The 24121-nt window shown below is 42.7% G+C and overlaps 3 protein-coding genes across 11 annotated transcripts in view; 2 read left to right on the top strand and 1 right to left on the bottom strand.

The window, feature by feature from the left end:
- LOC111950127 (active breakpoint cluster region-related protein) overlaps positions 1–17932 on the top strand; it is a 237659-nt gene extending 219727 nt beyond the window's left edge. For 4 of the 8 annotated variants that reach the window (XM_023967508.2, XM_070434431.1, XM_070434432.1 and 1 more), the window contains 7 exons: positions 10626–10685; positions 11252–11361; positions 12910–13049; positions 14194–14328; positions 14527–14632; positions 16489–16654; positions 17245–17932. In XM_023967508.2, coding sequence (XP_023823276.2) covers positions 10626–10685; positions 11252–11361; positions 12910–13049; positions 14194–14328; positions 14527–14632; positions 16489–16654; positions 17245–17334 — 807 coding nt within the window. In that variant the 3' untranslated portion in view covers positions 17335–17932. Of the gene's footprint in view, positions 1–173; positions 794–10625; positions 10686–11251; positions 11362–12909; positions 13050–14193; positions 14329–14526; positions 14633–16488; positions 16655–17244 lie in introns of those variants that run through there. The other 4 variants (XM_023967510.2, XM_023967509.2, XM_070434434.1 and 1 more) reach the window with 2 other exon arrangements.
- Positions 17933–19750: 1818 nt separating this feature from the next.
- Positions 19751–21900, bottom strand: LOC111950621 (mitochondrial import inner membrane translocase subunit Tim22). Of its 2 annotated transcripts, none has more exons than XM_023968355.2 (4): positions 21609–21900; positions 21096–21292; positions 20246–20318; positions 19751–20139 (listed from the first exon to the last, which is right to left on the bottom strand). In XM_023968355.2, exons 1-4 carry the CDS (start codon positions 21856–21858, stop codon positions 20063–20065), a joined length of 597 nt encoding a protein of 198 aa, XP_023824123.1. In that variant the 5' UTR covers positions 21859–21900; the 3' UTR covers positions 19751–20062. The 2 variants fall into 2 exon arrangements, with proteins under 2 accessions (XP_023824123.1, XP_023824124.1); XM_023968356.2 differs by having other exon boundaries at positions 20050–20139; positions 20228–20318.
- A 2017-nt stretch (positions 21901–23917) lies between these two features.
- Positions 23918–24121, top strand: part of LOC111950672 (cytospin-B-like) — a 183089-nt gene continuing 182885 nt past the window's right edge. Inside the window, exon 1 of the mRNA XM_070434267.1 lies at positions 23918–23988. The gene's annotated coding sequence lies outside the window, so the exon portion shown is untranslated. The remainder of the gene's footprint in view (positions 23989–24121) is intronic.

The raw sequence follows: 24121 nt of genomic DNA, 5'->3' as shown, positions 1-24121 counted from the left end.
GCATGAAGGCTATGAGGAAAGGCACAGAGCAGGGTTTGTCATCTCTCTCGCTCTCCTTCTCTCTGTTATTTGGAGGTGTGTTCTCACATCTGGAGAAATGGCTGGTAACGGCAGCAGCTCATTCACTCCCCCTCCTCCTGCATCACCCGGTCTCTCTGCTTCCCTCCTCTTTCTCTCTCTCTCGCTCCACCTCTCCCTCTCTCTGCTTGCATTACTGGAAATCAGATTGTGAGCTGTGGAGATGCTGGCAGCAGCACAGTGTGGAATTAGCTTGACATCCCAGAGGAACCAGTGTGGAATTCTCCGGCTTTAGAAGAATGAAAACCATGTCAGGATCAGGATTCTCTGTTCTCACAGACTGAACCTTCCTCATCTGCCTTATCTTCAACTTTCACCTTATTTTATTCATCTTAGTTTCCAAATGAACATCAACTGAGAGAGACTTTTCTAGTCTCTCCATATTTAAGAGAATCCCAACCTTGGTATTTAGTGTTGATCTTTGACGTGAGGTTATTCTGGACTGCGGCTACCTTGGGGATTTTGTTCCTAGTTAGTTCATATTATAACCCCGTGTGCCGACGCCTCAGGTAGGATGACGGACATCCTGGTGTCAGATGTGAACCTGAACACCGTGTGTGAGCGGCTGGAGCAGCAGTGCTGTGTGGAGGATCACCAGCAGAACAACCAGCAGCAGCTTCAGCAGCCTCAAATCCCCTCCTCAGCCATCAAGAGGCACACCAACACCGGGGCCAAGCTATGGGGTCGTGTACGCAGCAAGCTCCTCAGACAAAAGGTCCCCTTTTTCCTTCTTTTCTTTCTTTCTCTTGATCAGCTAAGTTACGGTTGTCCCTCTGTCATTGTGTTCATCTTTTTACTCTCTCTTTCCTGTGTGTTTGTTTTCATCCCTTTCTCTCTCTACTTCTATGCACTGTGGTGAAATATACACCTCTAACTGGTACTGTTACTCCAGCTAAAGCCTCCATGCTCTGTGCTGATGTTATTAGATGACGCTGGTATAGAAATTAAAGATTTAGGTAGAGGAGATCATTTACTTGTATAATGTACTGTTGGTGCGGAACTGCAGTAACTGTCTCATTGCCCTGAGTACTGTGTATGTGTGAGATGCTACAGTAAATTGAATTCACAGCCTTGACCATTACTCCCCTACATCCCTCCCCCCTCCCCACCCTTTTTTCACTTTTTCACCCTCTCATCCTCCTTCTACATCTACCACTCTGCTCTTTCCAAGCTCTCTCATCAGTGTAAAGCCAGTGATGCTGAATGGTGATATACCTCTGTCTGTGTGGTTGCTGGTCTGTTAAGGTAATCAGAGGTGTTTTGGTGTAGCTGAGAGTCTGAGACTGCTCCCTCTGCTGTCCTGTAGAGAAATTACCCTGAGACACTGATCTAAGGCCAGAGTGTTGTTGGTAGAGCTTAATTATGACCCACAATCCTCTCAGCAGAGTACATGGTAACCCGGGGAGAGACTAATTACTGATCCGTTCCGTACTAAATAGACAGGGAAATTACTGTCATCTCAACGACACGTTGAGGAGAAGCATGGTCCAGTTTACTACTCTTTCAAGTTTGACTGACTCCTCTGTCTGGGGAACACGCACGCAGACCTTAGCTTCAGGTTCTAGGTCAGGACTCATGCGTGAGAGGAAGGAGAAAGAGGTTATTTTTTTGTAAATACTGTTTTTATGCACTGTGCAAATGTGCAGCACATATATTTTACAGAGGCAGTTAATGTATGGCAGTTTGATATCAGTATGCTGGTATCCATTAGCCACTATACTGCGTCATACTCTGAGTACAAAACATTATGAACATTATGCTCTTTCCATGACAGACTGACCAGGTGAATCCAGGAGAAAGCTACGATCCCGTATTGATGTGACTTGTTAAATCCACTTCAATCAGAATAGATGAAGGGGGGGACGGCACATTTACATTTAATGAAATCATTTCAATAGATTGCGCTTCTCTGGCAAAATGTGGAAGCAATGTAATGAACCCTGAGCAGCTTATTGTGAATACCAGATCTATAGACAGGTCAATAAAGACCCTCCTGCTGCTGGTGGCTGGAGTTGACAGGTCTATCTCTCTGCTGGTCTCTCCTGACACTGCAGACTTGGATTACAGGCAGAAATTCCCCCAGCTTTACCCCCATTGATCTCAGCTGATCCCAGACCTATCCACAGCCCTGGCTGAGTCCTCCCGCACTTCAGGCTTGATCTGGGAATCTGGGCGAGAGGACAGTCTTATCTGTTTGGGCTGTTTTGCTTCTTCTATTTAAATGACATAGACAATTGGTTTGTTCAGTGCTGCACACTCACAATGTTAGTTTCCTATATACACTGATACTCAGTTTACACACAGAGCCATATTGACTCTCTGTACCTCTTTCATAATAACAGTATAGTACACCCCTTCACACACACATGCCTACTCTCACACTTGCACATATTTTCACACACTTGATCATGCACTTTCATGTTCATCTCTCGTCTCTCTCTCACATACACATCCTCCCATAGAAGCATACTTTCACGCAGCTTTGAGGTCTCATTCATGTTGAGTGAGTCTTTGATGCTTGAGTCTGAGTAAACGTCAGGTCTATGAATGAACTATATTGAACAGTTTTTGTTGAACAGACTGCAGTGTGTTTTTGTTGAACAGACTGCAGCAGTGTTTTTGTTGAACAGACTGCAGCAGTGTTTTTGTTGAACAGACTGCAGCAGTGTTTTTGTTTGAAAGACTGGCAGCCAGTGTTTTTGTTGAACAGACTCAGCAGTGTTTTTGTTGAACAGACTTGCCAGCAGTGTTTTTGTTGAACAGACTGCAGCAGTGTTTTTTGTTAACAGACTGCAGCAGTGTTTTTGTTGAACAGACTGCAGCAGTGGTTTTGTTGAACAGACTGGCAGCAGTGTTTTTGTTGACCAGACTGCAGCAGTGTTTTTGTTGAACAGACTGCAGCAGTGTTTTTGTTGAACAGACTGCAGCAGTGTTTTTGATGACAGCGCAGTGTGTTTTTGTGAACAGACTGCAGCAGTGGTTTGTTGAAACGAGACTGCAGCAAGTGTGTTTTTGTTGAACAGACTGCAGCAGTGTGTTTTGTTGAACAGACTGCAGCAGTGTGTTTTTGTTGAACAGACTGCAGCAGTGTGTTTTTGTTGACAGACTGCAGCAGTGTGTTTTTGTTGACAGACTGCAGCAGTGTGTTTTTGTTGAACAGACTGCCAGAGTGTTTTTGTTGAAACAGACTGCAGCAGTGTGTTTTTGTTGAACAGACTGCAGCAGTGTGTTTTTGTTGAACAGACTGCAGCAGTGTGTTTTTGTTGAACAGACTGCAGTGTGTGTGTTTGCCATGAAAATAGACATTTAGGCTGAGGGGACGATGGTAGAAAGGAAGGCGAGCGTGTGTGTTGAGAACAGATTTAGATTAGTGAGATTTAGACAGAGAAAGAGGAGTGTGTTGAGTAAGCTGCAGCGTGTTGATGAGTTTTAAACTGGGAGGAAGCAGGAGGTGCGTACAGGACAATGCCTCTTACAGCACTAATTAAGACAATGCAGAGGAAGCAGAAGCAGGGACTCCAGTAGAGCTTAGGCTGGCTGAGTGAAGGCTGGCTGAGTGAAGGCTGGCTGAGTGAAGGCTGGCTGAGTGAAGGCTGGCTGAGTGAAGGCTGGCTGCGAGAAGGCTGGCTGAGAGAAGGTTGGCTGAGAGAAGGCTGGCTGGGGCAGAATTAGATATTTTAACACCATGATCATGATGTTTTCTGTTACATTTGTTCTGAACCCATGTCCTCTCCCATACTGATTTCCATTTTGCCGTGTTATTGTGTTTTACACCTTGGTGGGCGTCAGTTACAGTATCCTTAGAAGTCCCATTAATTAATCATTAAAAGCAACCGCCTTAAAACCGGAACAAAAGCAGTGTTCTGCTGGTTTGGGTATGACAGAAAATAAAGTATAACCATAATTCTCCCCCCTCTCCCAATCCTGAAACATATTTCTCAACACACAAAAGGGTGGTGTTCCATTTCAGTATGCTGATTAGTGTAGATGACATGTTACTGTTTCCTCCCACTTGCCTCTTTGAAGGGCCTTAAAATGCCAGCCATAAATCTGACTGTCACTACAGGGGGGGTCCAGCCCTTCACCCCCATCGATCCCCAACCAGACACCCTCAGACTGGCTAATGAGCTCCAGAGGGGTGGAGGGAGGCAAGGGAGCATCCTCAGGCTGGTACCCAGGATGACTTTCTCCCAGGGCTGGGTCAGACCCGCTGCCCCTGGTGGAAGAGTGGGTATTGTTTGGCTAAGTGGGAATATCAGGGTCGTTCTCCCTCCCTCGATGGGGCCTACATGAATCATCCAATTAGTCTAGGAGTGTTAAACCACTCGACCCTTTGGTATGGCTCATTACAAACCCTCCGTGGTCTGGGTTCATAAGAGTGGTGGGTCGGTTTGGCTAACCAGTGTCTACCAAAAGGATTTTCCAATCGTTCTGAATAGAACCACTATTTTTATAATAAAGTTCTGTATAATAAAGTTCTGTATAATAAAGTTCTGAACCGGTTCGAACCAAAAAAGTAACGGTTCATATAGTTCCTTTTCATTCATTTTTTTAACACATGAAATCAACAGAGGCATTAGAAACCGGTTCTCAAGAATTTAAAATAACGGTTCTGTTCCGGAACACCAGAGAGAAGTTTCGTTCCCGGTTCTGTTTTTGCTCCTCGGTTCTGTTCCTTGAACCGGTTCCAACCCCTGCTACTGTACCTACACAAAGAGTGTTAGCATTCGGCTGGACTAGAGGAATGAAAGTGAAACAAAAGACCCTCTCATACGGTATCAATGGTGTTTCCAAATGCTGTTTATCTACCTGCCTATAAATGACCTATACACAAGCACTTTTTTGGATGACCCATATTATCACTGTAAATACTGTAATTACAGCTACATTATGGACTAATAAAAAATAAAAACTTTCCATCCAAGACCAAAGGAAGGTCATCAAGGGATTGATAATGTGTTTGATAATGCGATTGGAAAACCCTTCTACATGTGATTGAGTTAACAGAAGATAAAAGAGATAAGTTGTGGTAACAGCCTATCATTGGAAGTCAGCTGCTTACATGTATTTTACTCTCRGGTTTGACATAAGGAAGCCCAAGGACTCAACATACTCTCTTTCTCTTCCTCTCTGTCCTCTTTGTCCAGGCTACTGTGAGGCTGGCCTGCATGGGACCACACGCTGTAGTGAACAGAACTGTGAGAACATTAGTGTCCCTGCTGGTGATTATCAGAGGTCACCCTCTCCTGTACTGCCTGTAAATCATCAGTGTTAGTCGTGCGTGCTGCAGGCAGGAACATGCTGTTGTGTAAGCCTTGTCTTAAAGCAGATGCCTTTATGTTGTATGATGTTTATGAAGTTGGATCTTATACTGTATGCCTGAGACACGTTGCCCTTAGGGGTTGTGATAGGATGCTTGGGCTGGTCCTTGGCCAATCATAACTCTCTGCCTGCTGAGAACGCGTGCTGGTTGGGCTCAAACCAGGAAGTCTTGTCAGGAAGCTCATGACAACCGAGTCAAAAGGCCTTACATTTCACTTGTCTATAATGACATCAGCAGCTGTTTACCAAAGCATCATATTATTAATAAGTAGAGTGATGTTAACATTTTACATAGCTATGTTATGTATATTCACTCTTATTTTCATCTGCAGCTAATTTTAGACTCAATATTGTCAACTCATATTGCTTTGTTTTTGTTTACAATCATCAGGCCGGTAATATAATCTGTCAGCAGAAAAAATAATGATGGTCTTGTTTGTAGAGGTCTTAATAAACAAAAAAACAATCCCTAGGTTGCTGTTTTTAATCAAATGAAACCCACGGCCCATGCAGTTGAGCTAGTTAGTTTCTAATTAAACCAGATGGGAACATTGCTGCTTATTGTTCATTTAAAACAGAACAGTCAGTCACAGAATGAATATTTAAATGTAATCTCCCAGTGAACAGAAAGTGAGAGGTACAAGGAAAGTAGCAAAGCACAAAGAAAATATTAAGAGGAATTAATGAATTTGCCGTATCAAAAGTTCATACTTCATTATAATTAAGTTCTGCTTTAAATATTGCTGCCAAAATACAAAAAAAAAAAAAATCTAACAATGGATTAATTAAGGACTATGGCAAGCGTCTGTGGAATCAGAGTGCACACTTTTCTTCCCTGATGGCATTGTTCACTTACAATATTGTCAAGTTTTGAAAACTTCCAGTGCTTTGAAGTTGCACATACATCCTAGAGATTGTTTTCCTTCCTCAGAACGGAAGCCATGACAGTTTTTTTTACATGCATCATTCATAAACCAATTTCTTTGACCAAAATCTAGATCTGTCATTTTATGTCCTATGTGAGAAGCAGGTACCTGGGTTATGGTGATGGAAGACTGGCTGTGTTGTAAATACATTATACCACAGTATCCTCAGGGGGGTTGTGGAGAGTTCAGTAAGAGATGGATTTAGAATAGGAACATCTCCAGAGGGACCTCGGCATCTGTTTTTCAAACTACTTCAACCCTGCCTGGGCTGTGCTCTGTCCCCCGTTGGCAACAGCAGTGGGATCAGTAGAAGGGCTTCTCACCATGTGCGGTACAGTATGTGTGTGTACTGTTTGTGTTTTGCCTGCCTTTCTGCACATCTATGTTTGATGTATACTCAGTGGATGCACCTTAGAACAAGTGTCAGTCACATGTCCACTGGTCTATACCACACTATACATAGAAGAGAGGTGACATCACAGTAACCTGAGTGGCTCTCTTCTCATCCACTGACTTTCCATGTATCAATTCTTTCCCCCTCTCGCTTGTCATATTAACTCCGTGTGTGTGTGTGCTGGTGATGTCTAGCTAGGTCTCTCAACCAGGTGCTCTGTACTGGCTGTGCTGAGATAGGGAGGAACCACTAACTTCCCCAGCTGAGCCCCCCGATCCACAGCCAGATCACCATGTCCCCAGCCCACTGAAATAGCATTGCAACAGACACACACACACAGACACACACACCAGGAGAGTCGGCCCTCAGAGCCTAGGGGTCGCTCAGAGAACAGTGTGTTCCCACAAAACAGAGCATCATGCTGGCTAAAAGGAACACACCTCATTGCTACTCGTCCACTCGAACTCACACTCACATAATTCATGGAACGTTTTTCCTCTTCTGTTTTTCTATATGCAGTAGGTTCTGTTCCACATGAAAGCTGATTGTACAGTGTAGTCAGTGTGGATATGCATTGATACAGTATCATCTGACCTACATCATGTATTATGATCCTCTCCCCAGTCAGTCACGGTGTTTTAGGCAGCATAAAGGAGGCTTTGACCTCTGGAGGAGTGACAAGGTCCTAATTGGAACCATTGTTTGGTTTAGGATTTCCTATATTTGTGATTTACTGATTTTAATATCCCATATCCTTCCACCAGCCTGTGTTTCACCAGCCTGTCTTTCTTCTACAAACACAGGCTAATAATATGTTTAAAGGATTCTCTGGAGAGAGAGGATTTGGCTTTGTGATTCATCTCTTGGATTTGGAATAAAAAGTACTTTGAGGACCTGCCCCCTTTCTGTCTTTGTCCATGCTTCACCTCATATAGTCTTCCCTCTGATTGGTTTCACTCAAGACAACAACTTATTTTTTTCTCATCTCCTGTTGTTTTACTAGCCAGATGGGCATAACCCCAAGTCATGTTGGGGAGATCATTCTTTCCAAAGCAACCTATCTATCTTGTCCCCGTCTATCCATCCTCTGTGGTAGGTTGAGAATATAGTGTAGCACCGTACTGAATCAGTGGCACTTTGGTTTGTCTCTCCTTCCCAGGCAAGGAAAGGAAAACTGATGAATTGGGGCAGAAGTTGTTCCTGGAGTTTTGAATAAAGCAGCAGAGTATTAGAGGTGAACGGTGGAGTGATTGAGGGGAAATGGGTGCGCTTGACTGCGCTCTGCTCGGCTGCATAAGATTTTTTAAATATGTTTTATTGTCACATACACCAGATAGGTGCAGTGAAATGTGTTGTTTTACAGAGTCAGCCATAGTAGTTAGGCTCTTCGTATTTGTATAACCCAATTTGACACATTTTTTATGTCTATTGAGAAGTGCGTAGAGCCGTAGACTGTAATTGAGAGAGGGGAGAGGTACTGCATGAAGTTTTTAGGGATTGATTTGGGGGGATTACAGTACAGTAGTGAGGACCCCATAGCCATGATTAGGGCAACCTTGTTAAAAGCCCAAACCCTTGGTAAGCAACTTCAGTGTATATTTGGCCTTGTGTTTATAGGTTATTGTCCTGCTTTAAGGTGAATTTGTCTCCCAGTATCTGTTTGAAAGCAGACTGAACCAAGTTTTCCTCTAGGATTTTGCCTGTGCTTAGCTCTATTACGTTTATTTTATACCTTAACATGACGCAGCCACCACCGTTCTTGAAAATATGAAGAGTGGTACTCAGGGATGTTGTCGGATTTGCCCTAAACATAATGCTTTGTGTTAGGAAGGACGCCTGTATCTTTGTAGTAACTGGGTGTATTGATACACCATCCAAAGTGTAATTAATAACTTCACCATGCTCAAAGGGATATTCAATGTCTGCTTTTTTTTATCTACCAATGGGTGCCCTTCTTTTCGAGGCATTGAAAAACCTCTAGTCTTTGTGGTTGAATCTATGCTTGAAATTCGCTACTCGAATTACAAATAATTGTATGTGTGGGGTACAGCGATGGGGTACTCATTCAAAAATCATGTAATCACTATTATTGCACACAGAGTGAGTACATGAAACTTCTTATGTGAATTGTTAAGCACATTTTTACTCCTGAATGTATTTAGGCTTGCCATAACAAAGGGGGTTGAATACTTATTGACTCAAGACATTTCAGCTTTTAATTAATTTGTAAAAATGTCTAAAAACAAAATTCCACTCTGACATTGTGTTGTCTGTAGATCAGTGGCACAAAATCAAAATGTAATCCATTTTAAATTCAGGCGGATGTCTCTGGGGTTTGCTTCTCATCATACATCATGTCAGAGCTCTATTCTCCCAAGGCAGCATGAGAAAACTGCCCAGCTCTGCCTCTGCTACTGAGCAGGCTGAAGCGTGTGAGGCAGTCATTTTCATGGCCACTGCTTACCCCTAGAGACAGCCATACGTAAATGGGAAAAACACAACCCCTGTCCCTGTCTCACTTTCTTAAAGAACACACTGCCCTGTCTCTACCCACAAGCATTTCAGCAGAGGTACAAAGAACTTGGCCCACAACCAGATGACAGTTCAGCTTACAAGAACTAACAGGAACAAAATGAAACTGGGCACTAGCAATATCAATAAAAGGGTAGTGAACGGAAAGGGCAGCAGCAGTGCTTCCATTGTTGTGTGTTAGCCTATATTTGTGATTTACTGATTTAATTTGAAAAAGGGGGCTTTCTTGTGTGGTGTATTTTCATCTCAATCAATGTGATTCTTGTTCACATTAGTGAAAGGAGGGAAATGTGATACATTAGTTAGTTAGCCCAGTAGAGGACTGGTGGGGTGAATGGACTGTTTCATGATGCATGAAAGAGGAAATAGTGTGTGTTTTAATGCAGAGATGATCAATGTCATTAGGTAGGGACAGACCCACACAGAACCCTCAGGCTGGCTAGGCTACAGAGGTTCCTCTCAGTCTAAACATACACACACACATTACCCAGCGTGCACCACTGCTCCATCTACACATGGGGCAAAGCCCATTTAACTTTATCAGATGTCAGCATCCTGTAAATTTTATATGGAGGAGAAAAGAAAAACTGCAGTTGAATCTGAAGTTCCCAGGGATTTTTGGTTATTTAAATATAGACAGGCCAGTCTGGGAATTTCCATTGAGGAGGCAAAAGGAAAACGGGGTCTTATTTTCTCTCCACGTAGCAGCAGTCAGAAAATAGCCCCCCTCCTCCAGCCCATGTTGAAGGGAGAGTCTTTTCTTGGAAAACAAACTGTAACGTGGCCTCTTTGTTCTCTTGGCTGGACTTTAAAGGAGCTCCTCAGAACCTCACCAGAGCATGACGGGAGGGACACATATGGGACAGGTGCTTGAAAGAGAGCGCGAGAGAGCAGTGAACCCTGGGTAGGCAGAGGTCCAGAGCTGGCTAGGTCTAGGGGTGTGGTTATAGAAGAACAAGTACAACACAAAACGTAGTCGAAGTTAACATAACATGGATGTCTTCATGTTTGTGTCCTAATAAACAGACTAATTCCTCCAGTGCAGTGAACCCTGGGTACTCCGAGAGCTGGCTAGGTACTGTGGTGTAGTGACAGTCAGATTAAGTTAACACAAGAAGAACACATCACACAGGCACCATGCCAGAAATAAGGCTTTAGTGTCTCTGATAGAGTGCAGTTGTACATTTAGGATACAAGGAGTGTGTTCTGTGAGGGTCCATGTGATTGTGTCCATGATACTGTATGTATATTTGAACACTCACTGCTCTGGTCATACCTTCTCTCAGTCTCCTATGAGGTTATGCATCGATTATGGCATGGGCAGAGAATATAACGAAGGAAACTTAATCATGTTCTTTCTCTGTGTATTTCAGCTGGACCCCCAGACGGTGCAGTCCAAGAACTGGCACGTGGACGTCATAGAGATGAATGGGGTAAGGGACACCAGGAACCTTTGGGGTCAGTTTGCCAGACCCAGATCAAGCCTTTTCTTGGACTAAGAAGCTCTTTCAATGTTGAATCTCCACTGAACATGCTTTTTAATCTAGAACTAGGCTTCATCTATGTCCAGGAAACCAGCCCTTGATTTCCTAATTCCATTCCTGGTCCTGTTAGTCATTTACCCATTCAACCCCATCAATAGAAGATGACTTGTCAGGGCTTAGTGTGTGGATATTATAATGTAGCTTGTTATAGTTCGCCAGAGACAATGCTATATTATCTTTACGAGCTTGGCCAACTCTGATTTCTCTGCAGCACAGTGTTTTTAAACAGCTGTAAACATCTAACCACTCTGGATCTTCTTAAACTCCTGGATGTTGTGAAATGATAAAAAAGAAAGCACTTGGAAGCTGTGTATTTTAAACTCATTTTAAATTAGGGATGCAGATGAGCTGTGTCACTAAAAGCTGCTGCAATGTTCACGGTACATAATCCCTGTCAAATAAGAACATAAAATAATGCAGATTGTTTGACACTTTGTATGTATTGTTTCCCACAGATCAAGGTGGAGTTCTCCATGAAGTTTACTAGTCGGGACTTGAGTCTGAAGAGAACGCCCTCCAAAAAACAGAGTGGGGTGTTCGGGGTCAAAATCAGTRTKGTGACAAAGTAAGCCATGTTGAATTTCTCTCATAATAAACTAATGAACAATCTACAGTGCCTTCAGAAAGTATTCACACCCTTTGACCTGTTACATATTTTGTTGTGTTACAGCCTGAATTGAAAATGGATTCAATTCGATTTCAATTTGTGTCACTGGCCTACACACAATACCCCATAATGTCAAAGTGGAATTATGTTTTTTGACATTTCTACAAATGTATTAAAAATTAAAAGCTGAAATGTCTTGAGTCAATAAGTATTGAACCCCTTTGTTATAGCAAGGCTAAATAAGTTCAAGAGTAAAAATTTGCTTAACAAGTCACGTAAGTTGCATGTGTGCAATAATAGTGTTTAACATGATTCATTTTAATGACTTTCTCATCTTTGTACCCCACACATACAATTATCTGTAAGGTCCCTCAGTCAAGCAGTTAATTTCAAACACAGATTCAACCACAAAGACCAATGCCTCGCAAAGAAGGGCACCTATTGGTAGATGACGTTTAAGAAAAATATATTAACAGACATTGAATATCACTTTCAGCATGGTGATGTTATTAATTATACTTTACATGGGGTATCACTACAATGATACAGGCATCTTTCCTGACTCAGTTGCCGGAGAGGAAGGAAATCGCTCAGGAATTTCATTATGAGGCCGGTTAGAGTTTAATTGGTGTGTAGGAGAAAACTGAGGATGGATCAACAACATTAGTTACTCCACAATACTAACCTAAATGGCAGAGTGAAAAGAAAGAAGCCTGTACAGAATAMAAATATTCCAAAATATGCATCCTGTTTGCAATAACGCATTAAAATAAAACTGCAAATATTTTGGATTAGAACTTAACTTTATGTCCTGAATACAAAGCCTTATGTTTGGGGCAAATCTTACTCAACACATCACTGAATACCACTTTTCATATTTTTAAGCATGGTGGTGACTGCATCGTGTTATAGATATGCTTGTCATCGGCATTGACTAGGGAGTTTTTTAGGATAAAAAGAAACGCAATAGAGCAGGACAATAACCTAAAACATAAGGCCAAATATACACTGGAGTTGCTTACGAAGACTAGATGAATGAATGAGTGGTGTGGTTAGTTTTTACTTATTTTGGCTTGAAATTCTATGGCAAGACTTAAATGGCTGTCTAGCAATGATCAACAATCAACTTGACAGAGCTTGAATTGCTGCCTAAGGTGATTCTAACGTGTTGACTTGGGGTTGAATACTTATGTAATCGAGATAAAATAGTGTTTTATTTTTCATGTTTTACAAATGTTAGAATTTAATCAATTTTAATCCTACCTTGCAAATCAACAAAACGTGGAAAAAGTCAAGGGGTGTGAATACTTTCTGAAGGCGCACTGTATGTCACTATGTGTAGTTTAAACGTCATAACTTCAGGATAAACCCCTCTCTATAATCTTTCTGTACAGTTTGTTTGATTGCTACGATTAGCTTTAATGTTATTTGAAAGGGGCAATATCAATAATATAATAATAATATGTAATATCAATTCTGATGAGTGTTGGGTTTGTCCCCCAACAGGCGCGAGCGCTCCAAGGTGCCTTACATAGTCCGCCAGTGCATTGAGGAGGTGGAGAAGAGGGGGATCGACGAGGTGGGAATCTACAGGATCTCAGGGGTGGCCACTGACATCCAGGCTCTCAAAGCAGCATTCGACACCAGTAAGAAACACTCATACTACCAATACTGTAAAATACACCTGTCTTCATCAATAGAACCAGGAGTTTGTCTTGGCCATGGGACCTGACCAGGCATAACTCTGGGCCTATGAACTGAGTATAGAAAACATTAAGGACACCTGCTCTTTCCATGACATAGACGGACTAGGTGAATCCAGGTGAACGTCCTGATCCCTTATTTATGTCACCTGTTAAATCCACTTCAATCAGTGTAGATGAAGGGGAGGAGATGGGTTAAAGAAGGATTTTTAAGCATTAATACAATTGAGACATGGATTGTGTATGTGTCCCATTCAGAGGGTGAAAGGGCAAGACAAAACATGTAATTGTAGAGTCCATGGCCCAACGAATTAAGGCTGTTCTGAGGGCAAAAGGGGGGGTGGGGGTGCAACTCAATATTAGGAAGGTGTTCCTATTGTTTGCTATACTCAGTGTATATAAGCTATAACTAGGGCCATGAGTTTTTCCTGGTCAGGTTACATTATCAGAAATAACTCCAGACCCTACATTATCAACACAAGTCTCCTCCTGAGCTGTCCTGTCGTTCCTCTCCTCCCATCCTCCATGTTGTACGGTGTGCCGGGGTCAGGCTAGCAGGCCCATGGCAGAGGGTCTTCAGCCTGGCTATTAACAGAGCGAGTTGTGGGAAAGGGCAGGAAGAGCACAGGTCTGGGGAGCAGCAGCTGTCAGCTGTGTGTTGTCCTCCCTGGGAGTCCCAGGGTGCATCCCAAATGGCACCCTATTACTTCTATATTTCATTGCTTTTGACCAGAGCCCTATGGCTCTTTACAGCCAGGCTGAAGGTCCCCCTATGGTCAAAAGTTGTGCACTGTATATGGAAATAGGTGTCATTTGGCATGCAACCCATGTCTCTGTCACGGCCCCTAGACCAAACCAAAGATGACCCACTCGGCGTCTCTCTGCTGTGTTCATGGCTCACTGAGCTGAGATCACTGGTGGTTTGGTTTTTAAACAGTGTTGTTGCTTGTTATGTCATCTCTGGAGCCAGAATGATCAGTCTGGAAATGAAGTAGTCGTTTGGTTGAGGCTGATGCTCTTCCCTTGAGCTCATGTGTGTGTGTGCTTTTGTTTTCTCTCTCTCCCCCTCCCTCTCTCCCCTCCACAGATAGCAAAGACATCCTGGTGATGTTGAATGATATGGACATCAACGCCATTGCAGGGACTCTGAAGCTGTACTTCCGTGAGCTGCCAGAGCCCCTGCTCACTGACCGCCTGTACCCAGCCTTCATGGAGGGCATAGGTACGACCTCTGACCCAGACCATACCAATACAATTAGGATGCATCTCAATAGTCAGTTATAGGGGGGTTATTCCTTGTTTTTTTATTGAGACCACAACATTGAAATGATGGTTCATATTCCCCCGTAGAGGGGTAATTCTTAAATTATCTTCTGTTCTTCTCCTCTTTCCCCTCTCTTCCTCCTCCTCTTCTCTACAGCTCTGTCAGACCCTGCAGCCAAGGAGAACTGCATGATGCACCTGCTGCGCTCTCTGCCTGACCCTAACCTCATTACCTTCCTCAGCCTGCTGGAGCATCTCAAGAGGTACACACACACATAATCTACCATAAAGGCTAGTAACTATTACTGTTGACAGTTGGGCCATATTAACTGGCAGCCTAATACGTTCAGATCGGACATTGGAGGAGTTCTGGCAAGAGTACGGTACATGTGCGAGTGGTTCTTTAAGCCTGCTATAAAACTGTTCTGGAGAGCTTCACGTTCAGCTGCACTCTGCCTGCGGTCATGAGCTGTGCTCCTGCTACTGTGACTGCACAACGCTCATTAGCCACTGACTGACTGCCCCAATAAGACAGAGGACAGAGGGAAAAGTCATCAGTGTTCAGGCCAGACATTGTGTGGTTAACAGAGCATACGAATGCCAGGCCCTGGAGAGACGACAAGTATGCACTGGCCCTTTTAAGCCAACCCGTTAGTGGTGAGGTTAAGGAGCTAGACTGAGGAGTTATGGTCCAGTTGGAAGGACGCATTTATGTCAATGAAAAATTACTTCCCTACTGCTAAAATGACTTCTCTACTACTATTTTGTCTTTGAATATAGCTGTGATGGTCTCAGTTGGCCAAACGTGCCAGTCTGGAAAGGCAGTGTGTAACCACATGTGATGACATCCCTGTTAAAACTGCCTTCAATTAAAAGGGCATGGTAGAGGAGGGCACAACCACAGACTGGTAACCACTAGCATTGGCAGGAACACTTAGGAAACACTTGGGTCTCCTCCGATCACCCACATCTGTCATCAGCTACAGTAGTAATGGCCTGTGTGGGGACTTATTCATACTCTGAGTAAAGTAATAGTTTTCACCACCAGACTTTCGAAAGATCAGGTTTATGTGTTTGTTATGGATTCCTACTGCAGGGCAGACAATGGTTTTATTTCACTTTTATTTGAACAGGCAGTCATGTTGAGACCAAGGTCTCTTACAGCTGGGCTGTGTAATTACAACAATATACACATCAATATGATATGAGAAGCAAAGCAGAGATACAAAACAGTCATAGAAAACAAACACATTCTACATTTAAAGGGTCCTCAATCAGGCGTCTGATATGCCCTAGAGGCACTAATTCATCACATTTTACAATGACAAATGAKACTGAAAAATGTGTTAAGTCAGAGAGTATATCATTCTCCTCTAGCTATATAACGGGAGCTAGAGGGAACTAAGACCAAGTGTAATGCGTAGTGCTGCTTGCCAATTTCAGTCACACATTACTTCACTCACGCCTCCTCCCAGAAGTTGGTGTTCAGTTAATCCTTGCAGTGAGATTGAAAAATGAGAAAAGAAAGCTTAGAGCGGTGTGTATCCCCAGTAGAGGAGTTTTATAGTGTGTGTGAAGATGCTGCAATATAAATGGATGTCAGAGTTTGGCAGGCAAGCAGGAAGGTGCATAGATATTAATCAGATTTCTACCTATGGGCAGGCCTGAGGTCAGTTTACAGGGCTAGCGCAGGGTCAGAATACAACCCTACTGCTCCATGTAGCCATTATGGTGGCCTGATCCCAGTACAGCTCTTTAACATCCATCAGTGCAGAAAGTGCACTCTGCAGTCAGTCAGCAGAATGTACACAGAATGCTCTCATAAACACGCTAAGGATACCCGCTGGACGCTCTGGTGAATTACACGTGTGACATGAATGGCTTTGCAGTTCCCATGAAGAACATTTATAGCAGATGGTAACTTAGTTCAGAAATTCAATGGTCCTTGTAGAAGAAACGTATTGTGCTGCACTGACGGTCATTGCTACGGGAAAATGAGTCATCATAGTAACATGGCAAGACCAGCAAACATGTCGCATGACTAGAAAAAGAACTAATACTGATCTGTCCCTGTGATCGCTGTAGTCTGACTGGTCTATCTGTCTGTTTTGTGTTCCAGAGTTGCTGACAAGGAGCCCATTAACAAGATGTCCCTCCACAACCTGGGCACAGTGTTTGGCCCCACCCTGCTCAGACCCTCTGAGTCAGAGGTCACCAAGGGACACATCACACTGGCCTCTGACATCTGGTCACACGACGTCATGGCGCAGGTCAGTGTGACTTGGGTGCGTACATCTGTGTGTGTGTGCATGTGCATTTGCTTGTGAGAAGGTAAGCGGGTGTGTGTGTGTGAATCTACATACATCWGTGTGGGTGTGTGTGTGTACTCCAACGTAGTTTAGTGGGTTGTGTGTGTTTTACCCGTGTCAGCCAGGTCTGGCCTCCCAGCTGTATTTATATTTAGGAAGCCCTACTTGGAGCTCTGCCCGGTGCTGAGAGAGAGAAACCGCTTCCTGTTCACAAATTACTTATTCTAGGGCGTATATAAACAGTGACGCCTGTAAATCACAATAAAGGCACCAATGCTAACAATAGAGTGCTATATGTCATCATTAACTGTAAAGACAGCGACAACTGTTGTGCAGTGACTTATTAAATCTCCATATGTTTAGTGGATAGATGAGTATGCAGATACTCAGATATCATGGAGAGATGCTTCGTCACATACTGAGTCATGTACAGAATGTGTAGTCACATGGCTTTATGTATGCGCCATATCCTAGTCCTTTTTTGGTTAGAACTATGATAAGTGGTATTTGAACGAAACACAATTGATTTTAGGCTTAAGCTCCTTATTTCTCTCTCCCCATCTCAGGTCCAGGTGTTGCTGTACTACCTGCAGCATCCTCCCATCTCCTTCGCTGAGCTGAAGCGGAACACACTCTACTTTTCCACTGACGTTTAATCCCTTGGGGGTCCAGAGGGAAAGACTCAACAGCAAATCCCCCACCCCCATACCACCCAGCTCCCTTTTTAAAACTGGACAGCCCCCGCTGAGAGATGGAGTCAGACGTGGGGGAAGAGGAGACATGGTGCTCCTCCTGGATCCCATAGTCACGTCTTCTAGTGTCATGTTAGTGTGCAGTACATCCATCTGGTGAAGTGCAGGTGTGGAGGGAGCAGCAGACCTCTGGCCCACAGTAACCCCACAGACAGCCACCATTCTGGGACCTCTATCAGTGAGGGGTTAAAGGTCAGGGTCTGGTTTGTTACTGACTCCATTTCTCTTTTTTTCCTCCAGAGGCATTCCAAGAATTGCATTTACATATTTTATAAATATTATTTGTTCAATAGTTCCTTTGTTTCTCTCTGGCTTTGTGCATGTGGCGGAGGAGGGCTCTGTGTGTATGTAGAACCGCGTGGGAGCGTGTGTGTGTTAAAGCCAGGAGCTGAGGACTGAGCTTGCAAGCCGCCAGTAAAGCCATGTCAGTGAATGGTCACTGTCAGATTTTCTCTCCATGTGCAAAGACAAGAGAGCACAGCCCTCCCTCTGTCTGAGTCTTGGCCAAATTTGCCCCTATTATTTATAAATAAATATATTACGTGTGCAGTCCAGTACAATTAGAGAATTGCGCCAAGGAGTCTGTTTGAAGTTTTTTCAAGTAGTGTGTTTTTTTATTTTTTAGCTTATTCTTATTCACAGCCACGGTTGGCTGAGCTGTACTGAAATGATCACAGCAACACAGTGTAAAATCTGAGTTTATTCTGAACCACTCTTTAAAGAGAGATATCATCAATCTGTGAGATGAGGGTTATGGAAAAATGTAACACATTTTTGAACATTAGCTTTTTTTTCGTCATTACATTGCAAGCCTGTTCCGAGTGTCCAATGACACCAGTTATAATCTTTGGGATGATGTTTGTAGTGTAATGCCCTCATTGCATGTTCAGCTTGTCAATCATATCAGGCTGGGTGACAAAGGTAGGTTGTTGCACCAGCAATCTCCATCAATGCTGTACAAATCCAACCTTTCTGCTATCAAGCCTGAGACATCTTAAAATAAGCACTGTTTGATGAGTCCTATTTGATAAGATTTAAAAGAAAATATGTATTTTACTTCCTTTGAGAACAATGAGTATACTGTATTAACAAGGATAAATATTGATGTAAACTTTTTTTTAGTAAAATAAGTGTACCAAAATGAATTTGTCTTTAACTTTTATTGCAAGTAATAATTGTTTTGGTACTTGTGTTTTTGTTTGGTTTGGTGCAGCATACTGCACTTTGTGATAGTTGGGAAGTGACATTCATTATCATTTTATCAGTACTGTCCAAACTCAATTTTTTGCACTGCAATCTTAAGTATTCCGAATCTATTAAGCATGCAGTTACCAAACAAATCATTAGAATTGAAAAATGAATACAAAACTACAGGAGCAATTAGCAGTGTTTTAATTGATAACCAGTCCTGCAATTAAATGACGCATCGAACCCACAACTCTGAGTTCATATTATTCACCATTAATGAATTTGAAACATCTGTAGATCTTATCTGGGTGGGCACGTCCAGTCATGTAATGCATTGCTCAATGACTTTAAATAAACTATTTACACCGGTGACTTGTTTCAGTTAACTGTAAATGTTGCTTTTACGGTAAGGCTGTTTGAGTCCGAGACTATAAAACAATTAGTTGCATTAGAGCGGCTAACTTTTGTCAAGTCATCGCCTTTCAAAGTAAGTGTGTTGCATTCTGGAGCTTAGAAATTGTCTGACTCATGAACTTTACAAAGTTTGGAGTATAGGTTTCTGCATCCATCACCTGCATTGTAGATTTGTTTGGTCACCTTTGCATGGGTCAAAGACATGAAACAAATTTTCCACAATTCATGTGTACCGTAAATATATACAAATACATGGCTCACTGATTGTATAATGTACACACGATTTCAGTTTGAGTGTAATATGGGTGTTGGAGGATGCAGATGTTTATTTTGACAAAACATTTTTTTATAAACAATGGCACATTTAGTGTTTGTTGCCTTAACACTCAAACACACCCATTGACCTGGACTCAAACTTTTGACTTAATGTCACCAGGCTGTATTTTACCCACAACTAAAGGAGAGAATAGCCAGCTCTCATCTAAAACCGACAGTTTCATCTCAATGACGAAGTTTAACTTCGATAAAGGAAAAGCCAGCATGCCCAGTATACAGTCAACAAAAGGTAATTTACTCCTGGGGTGCTGATCTGTTGCACCCTCTACAACCAATGTGATTATTATTATTTGACCCTGCTGGTCATCTATGAACATCTTGGCCATGTTCTGTTATAATCTCCACCTGGCACAGCCAGAAGAGGACTGGCCACCCCTCATAGCCTGGTTCCTCTAGGTTCCTTTCTAGGGAGTTTTTCCTAGCCACCGTGCTTCTACATCTGCGTTTTAGGCTGGGTTTCTGTACAGCACTTTGTGACATCAGCTGATGTAAGAAGGGCTTTATAAATAAATGTGATTGATGAAGACCAGGATGGAATTGTCCAACTGTAATAATACTCATGATCAGATGCGCCATCTGCAGAGCAGTGTTCTCTGGGATGTGTTTCATTCCATTAGGTATAAAGTATGTTACTGGCCCAGAGGGACAGTCACCTCAACCATATTCCACAGAGGTAACGAAGGCCCCCATGTTTTCACCGGAGATAGTACTCAATGGCAGCAGAGAAGGCAGCGAAACCTCCACATCCCAGTACTCCAGCCTTCGCCCCAGCTATAAGAAAGGACACAATCACAGCTTCAAACCAATTATCGTTCAACAATTAGTCAGTGATATTAATGCATGGGACATTTGAACTTACATTAAGTAGATAACTCACCACGAAATCCTATTGCTCCCCCAGTAACACAACCACTGTAGACAGCATTCTTCCAGTCTGACTTTCCCCTGTGCTGTAACATACAATACAGACCACAAGGGGGCAGTATGAGACTGACGACAAATACACAGCACAGTAGTTCCAGAGTTTTCAAATTCTCTTTGGTATTTCTCTAACAATGATTACATAATCACGGTATGAATTTCATCAGCCATTAGCCTAGAAGATTAACGTTGTAATTTGTGGAACATAATATTATGTAACCATAAAGTTGTCCAAACATTACAGACTGTCTCATGCTTGGGATGAATTGACACATTTGCCAGAATAAGGATGGACCTAGTGCTAAGTCTCAATATATATCTTTAGTTCCACTAATCAGACTACTCTCTTAGTGAGCATAGTGTAACGACCCTGGGTTTATAAGCATGGATATCGACTCTGCCGCACGAGCATGCTTTTGCGGCACAGTCGATAGCGTGCTGGACTCCGGGCTAGAAGGTTGAGGGTTCGAGACCTGCCTCATGCCGCTTCATTACATTGGTGTCAGAAGTGATCGGACTTTGCATCCACGACAGTGCGTGTGCTTGGCCGGTGAATGCGTTCCGATAAGACGTTGATTCTCAAGCTAGCGTGAGGACGCGCTCTTTGAAAGGATGGAGTAGTGTAATGACTCTGGGTTTATAAGCGCTAATATCGACTCTGCCGCACAAGCATGCTTTTGCGGCACAGTTGATAGCGCGCTGGACTTCGGGCTAGAACGTTGAGGGTTCGAGACCTGCTCCCTGCCAGTTTYATTACAATATTATTTTCTGTTTTCATGCAGAAAAAAAAACGTCAGACAACCTACCGATTCAATGATGCACTCTGTGCAGGAGAACATTGCTCCAATGACTGCAAAGTTTTTGGCGTAGGACATTCCCCTCTGGCCCATGTCTTTAAGGACTTCTCTGGCAGTAGGTGTTCTCATGGGGTCTTTGGGGTCAAATCCCACATTGGTATCTATGCCAGCCGTGAACACACCAAACGCYCCCCCAAGAACAAATCCTGTGGGGAAAACACAGTGTCACAAGATTGTGTTAGTTACAGCAAATATGGGCATAGTACTGTTATAGTGAAAATGAACAACATCACAGAGAGACGTCAAGGGCGATTGAGTGGTTCATATCATCAGTAAGATACCAACACAATAAAGATAAATAATTTGGGACAACTGTGTGCATGGAGAGAAACTGCTGTAGCTAGCTGCAATCAACGGTCACCATGGGATCGTTATGTCAGGCAGCTACACACCCCCGAAAAAGAAATGCACCAAGCAAGTTGCAATTGTAATATTGTCGACAGTAGTGAAAGACTAGCTAACCTCCAACACATGCCAACACCGCCTTGAAGGCACAGCTCTCCATTCCCCGTTCGATCATCTTCTGGTCGTCGGTTTTCATGGGATTGGGAAGACCTCCCATAACGGTCGGATTCAGATCTTTAATCGGCCTCTTCTCCCCGATGAGGTGCTCCAGGAGCATGCTGTACTGAAATGTTGAGCCTTCATAGCGCGGATCAGCCGATTGTGTGTCCGACACAGGGACATTTCCACTATTCACGGTCGTCGCCATGATGTTCGTGAACGGCTGGTCAATTCAAGAAAGACGTTATTTAAAAACGGTAGATTCGCCAAATGTATGGCAGTTTGAGGTTAACTATATTACTTCATTGTGAAAAAACTATTACGTTCAGGAATAACATAGAAATTCTGTTTTATTATTTTAGAAAATGTTTGTCAATTTATAGGAATTAACCTTTTCTACTTGCTTTAGCATGCAAGTGAAGTGCACCGGAGTCTTCCTACCTGTATTAGCAGATTCGACAAAAACAATTGCTGGAGATGTAATTGACCTTGAGCATAACCTCTCCCAATCAATCCACATTTATATTCACTGTTTTAATATATGCTATATTTTATATGTCCAGATTCCAGTCCTAAACATGAAATCCCTGCATCAGTCATATCTTAGCTCAATATTGGCACAGCACTTTTCGCTATATATACATTGACACTTGAATTTAGTTTTTTAACCTTTATTTAACTAGGCAAGTCAGTTAAAAACAAATTCTTATTTACAATGACAGCCTAAGAACAGTAGGTTAACTGCCTTGTTCAGGACAACATTTTTACCTTGTCAGTTCAGGGATTTGATTTAACAACCTTTCGGTTACTGGGCCAACACTCTAACCACTAGGCTACTTGCCTCCCCAATTTTTATTTAAACTCTGCAGGAAATAGATGAGGAGAGTGTCAATTTAATAAAATGTTTATCATACACTGAACAAAAATATGAAAACGCAACAATTTCAAAGATTTTACAGTTACAGTTACAGGTCATAAGGAAATAAGTCAATTGAAATACATTTATTAGGCTCTAATCTATGGATTTCACGACTGGTAAAACAGATATGCATCTGTTGGTCACAGATACCTTAAAAAAAAGTAGGGGCTTGGATCAGAAAACCAGTCAGTATCTAGTGTGACCACCATTTGCCTCATGCATTGAGTTGATCGTACTGTTGATTGTGGCCTGTGGAATGTTGTCTCACTTCTCTTCAAAGGCTGTGCGAAATTGCTGGATATTGACGGGAACTGGAACACGCTGTTCGTACATGTCGAGCCAGAGCATCCCAAACATGGTCAATGGTTGACATGTCAGGTTAGCATGCAGACCATGGAAGAATTTTGACATTTTCAGCTTCCAGGAATTGTGTACAGATCCTTGCAACTTGGGGCTGTGCATTATCATGTTGAAACATGAGGTGATAGTGGCAGATGAATGGCACGACAATGGATCTTGTCACGGTATCTCTGTGGATTCAAATTGCCATCGATAAAATGTAATTGTGTTCATTGTCCATAACTTATGCCTGCCTATACCATAACCCCACCGCGGGGCACTCTGTTCACAACGTTGATGTAAGCAAACCACTCGCCCACACAACGCCATACACGTGGTCTGCGGGTGTGATGCCGGTTGGACGTACTGCCAAATTCTCTAAAAACGACGTTGGAAGTGGCTTATGGTAGAGAAATAAACATGAAATACTCTGGCAACAGGTCTAGTGGACTTTCCTGCAGTCAGCATGCCAATTGCACGCTCCCTCAAAACTTGAGACATCGGTAGTATTGTGTTGTGTGACAAAACTTCACATTTTAGAGTGGCCYTTTAATGTCCCGAGCACAAGGCGCACATTTTTTATGATCATTCTGTTTAATCAACTTCTTGATATGCCACACCTGTCAAGTGGATGGATTATCTTGACAATGGAGAAACTCTGACTAACAGGGATGTAAACACATGTGAGTCTGGAACATTTCTGGGATTTTTTATTTCAGCTCATGAAACATGACCAACGCTTTACATGTTGCGTTTATATTTTTGTTCAGTATATTTTCTTCAACGAACACACTATTTAAAAACCACTACCCCATCATTGCACCAAACTCGTGCGCTCTACATGCAGGCGCAGTTCTATTGCCGTGTTTAAGTGCTAGTCGGAACTAGGAAACGCTAACGATTCCGATATGCTAATTTATACACGTGACGCGTTCTACGAATCAGCAAGTCAGACATTTCCGAGTTTCCTAGTTTCGACTAGCATTTGAACGCTGCATATATCCACACACGAGCGTCATCGTCACATCACCTCATCAGCAGCAGCAGCGAGCGCGCTAGCGGCAGAGTTAAAAAGAGCAGGTGAGGTGAGGGAAAAAATGTATATTATTTTGCGTTTTTTGTCGAAAATAACATGTTTTGAACCAACATGATAATGTTTACCGTTTTTACCATTTCATCATACACGTTTCACATATATTTTGTGAGGCTGTGA

The sequence above is a fragment of the Salvelinus sp. IW2-2015 genome, linkage group LG23 (genome assembly GCF_002910315.2).
Source record: "Salvelinus sp. IW2-2015 linkage group LG23, ASM291031v2, whole genome shotgun sequence".
In the NCBI taxonomy this organism is placed as follows: Eukaryota; Metazoa; Chordata; class Actinopteri; order Salmoniformes; family Salmonidae; genus Salvelinus; species Salvelinus sp. IW2-2015.
Note: the sequence above shows the minus strand (reverse complement) of the source record. Positions and strands in the feature narration are given on the sequence as shown.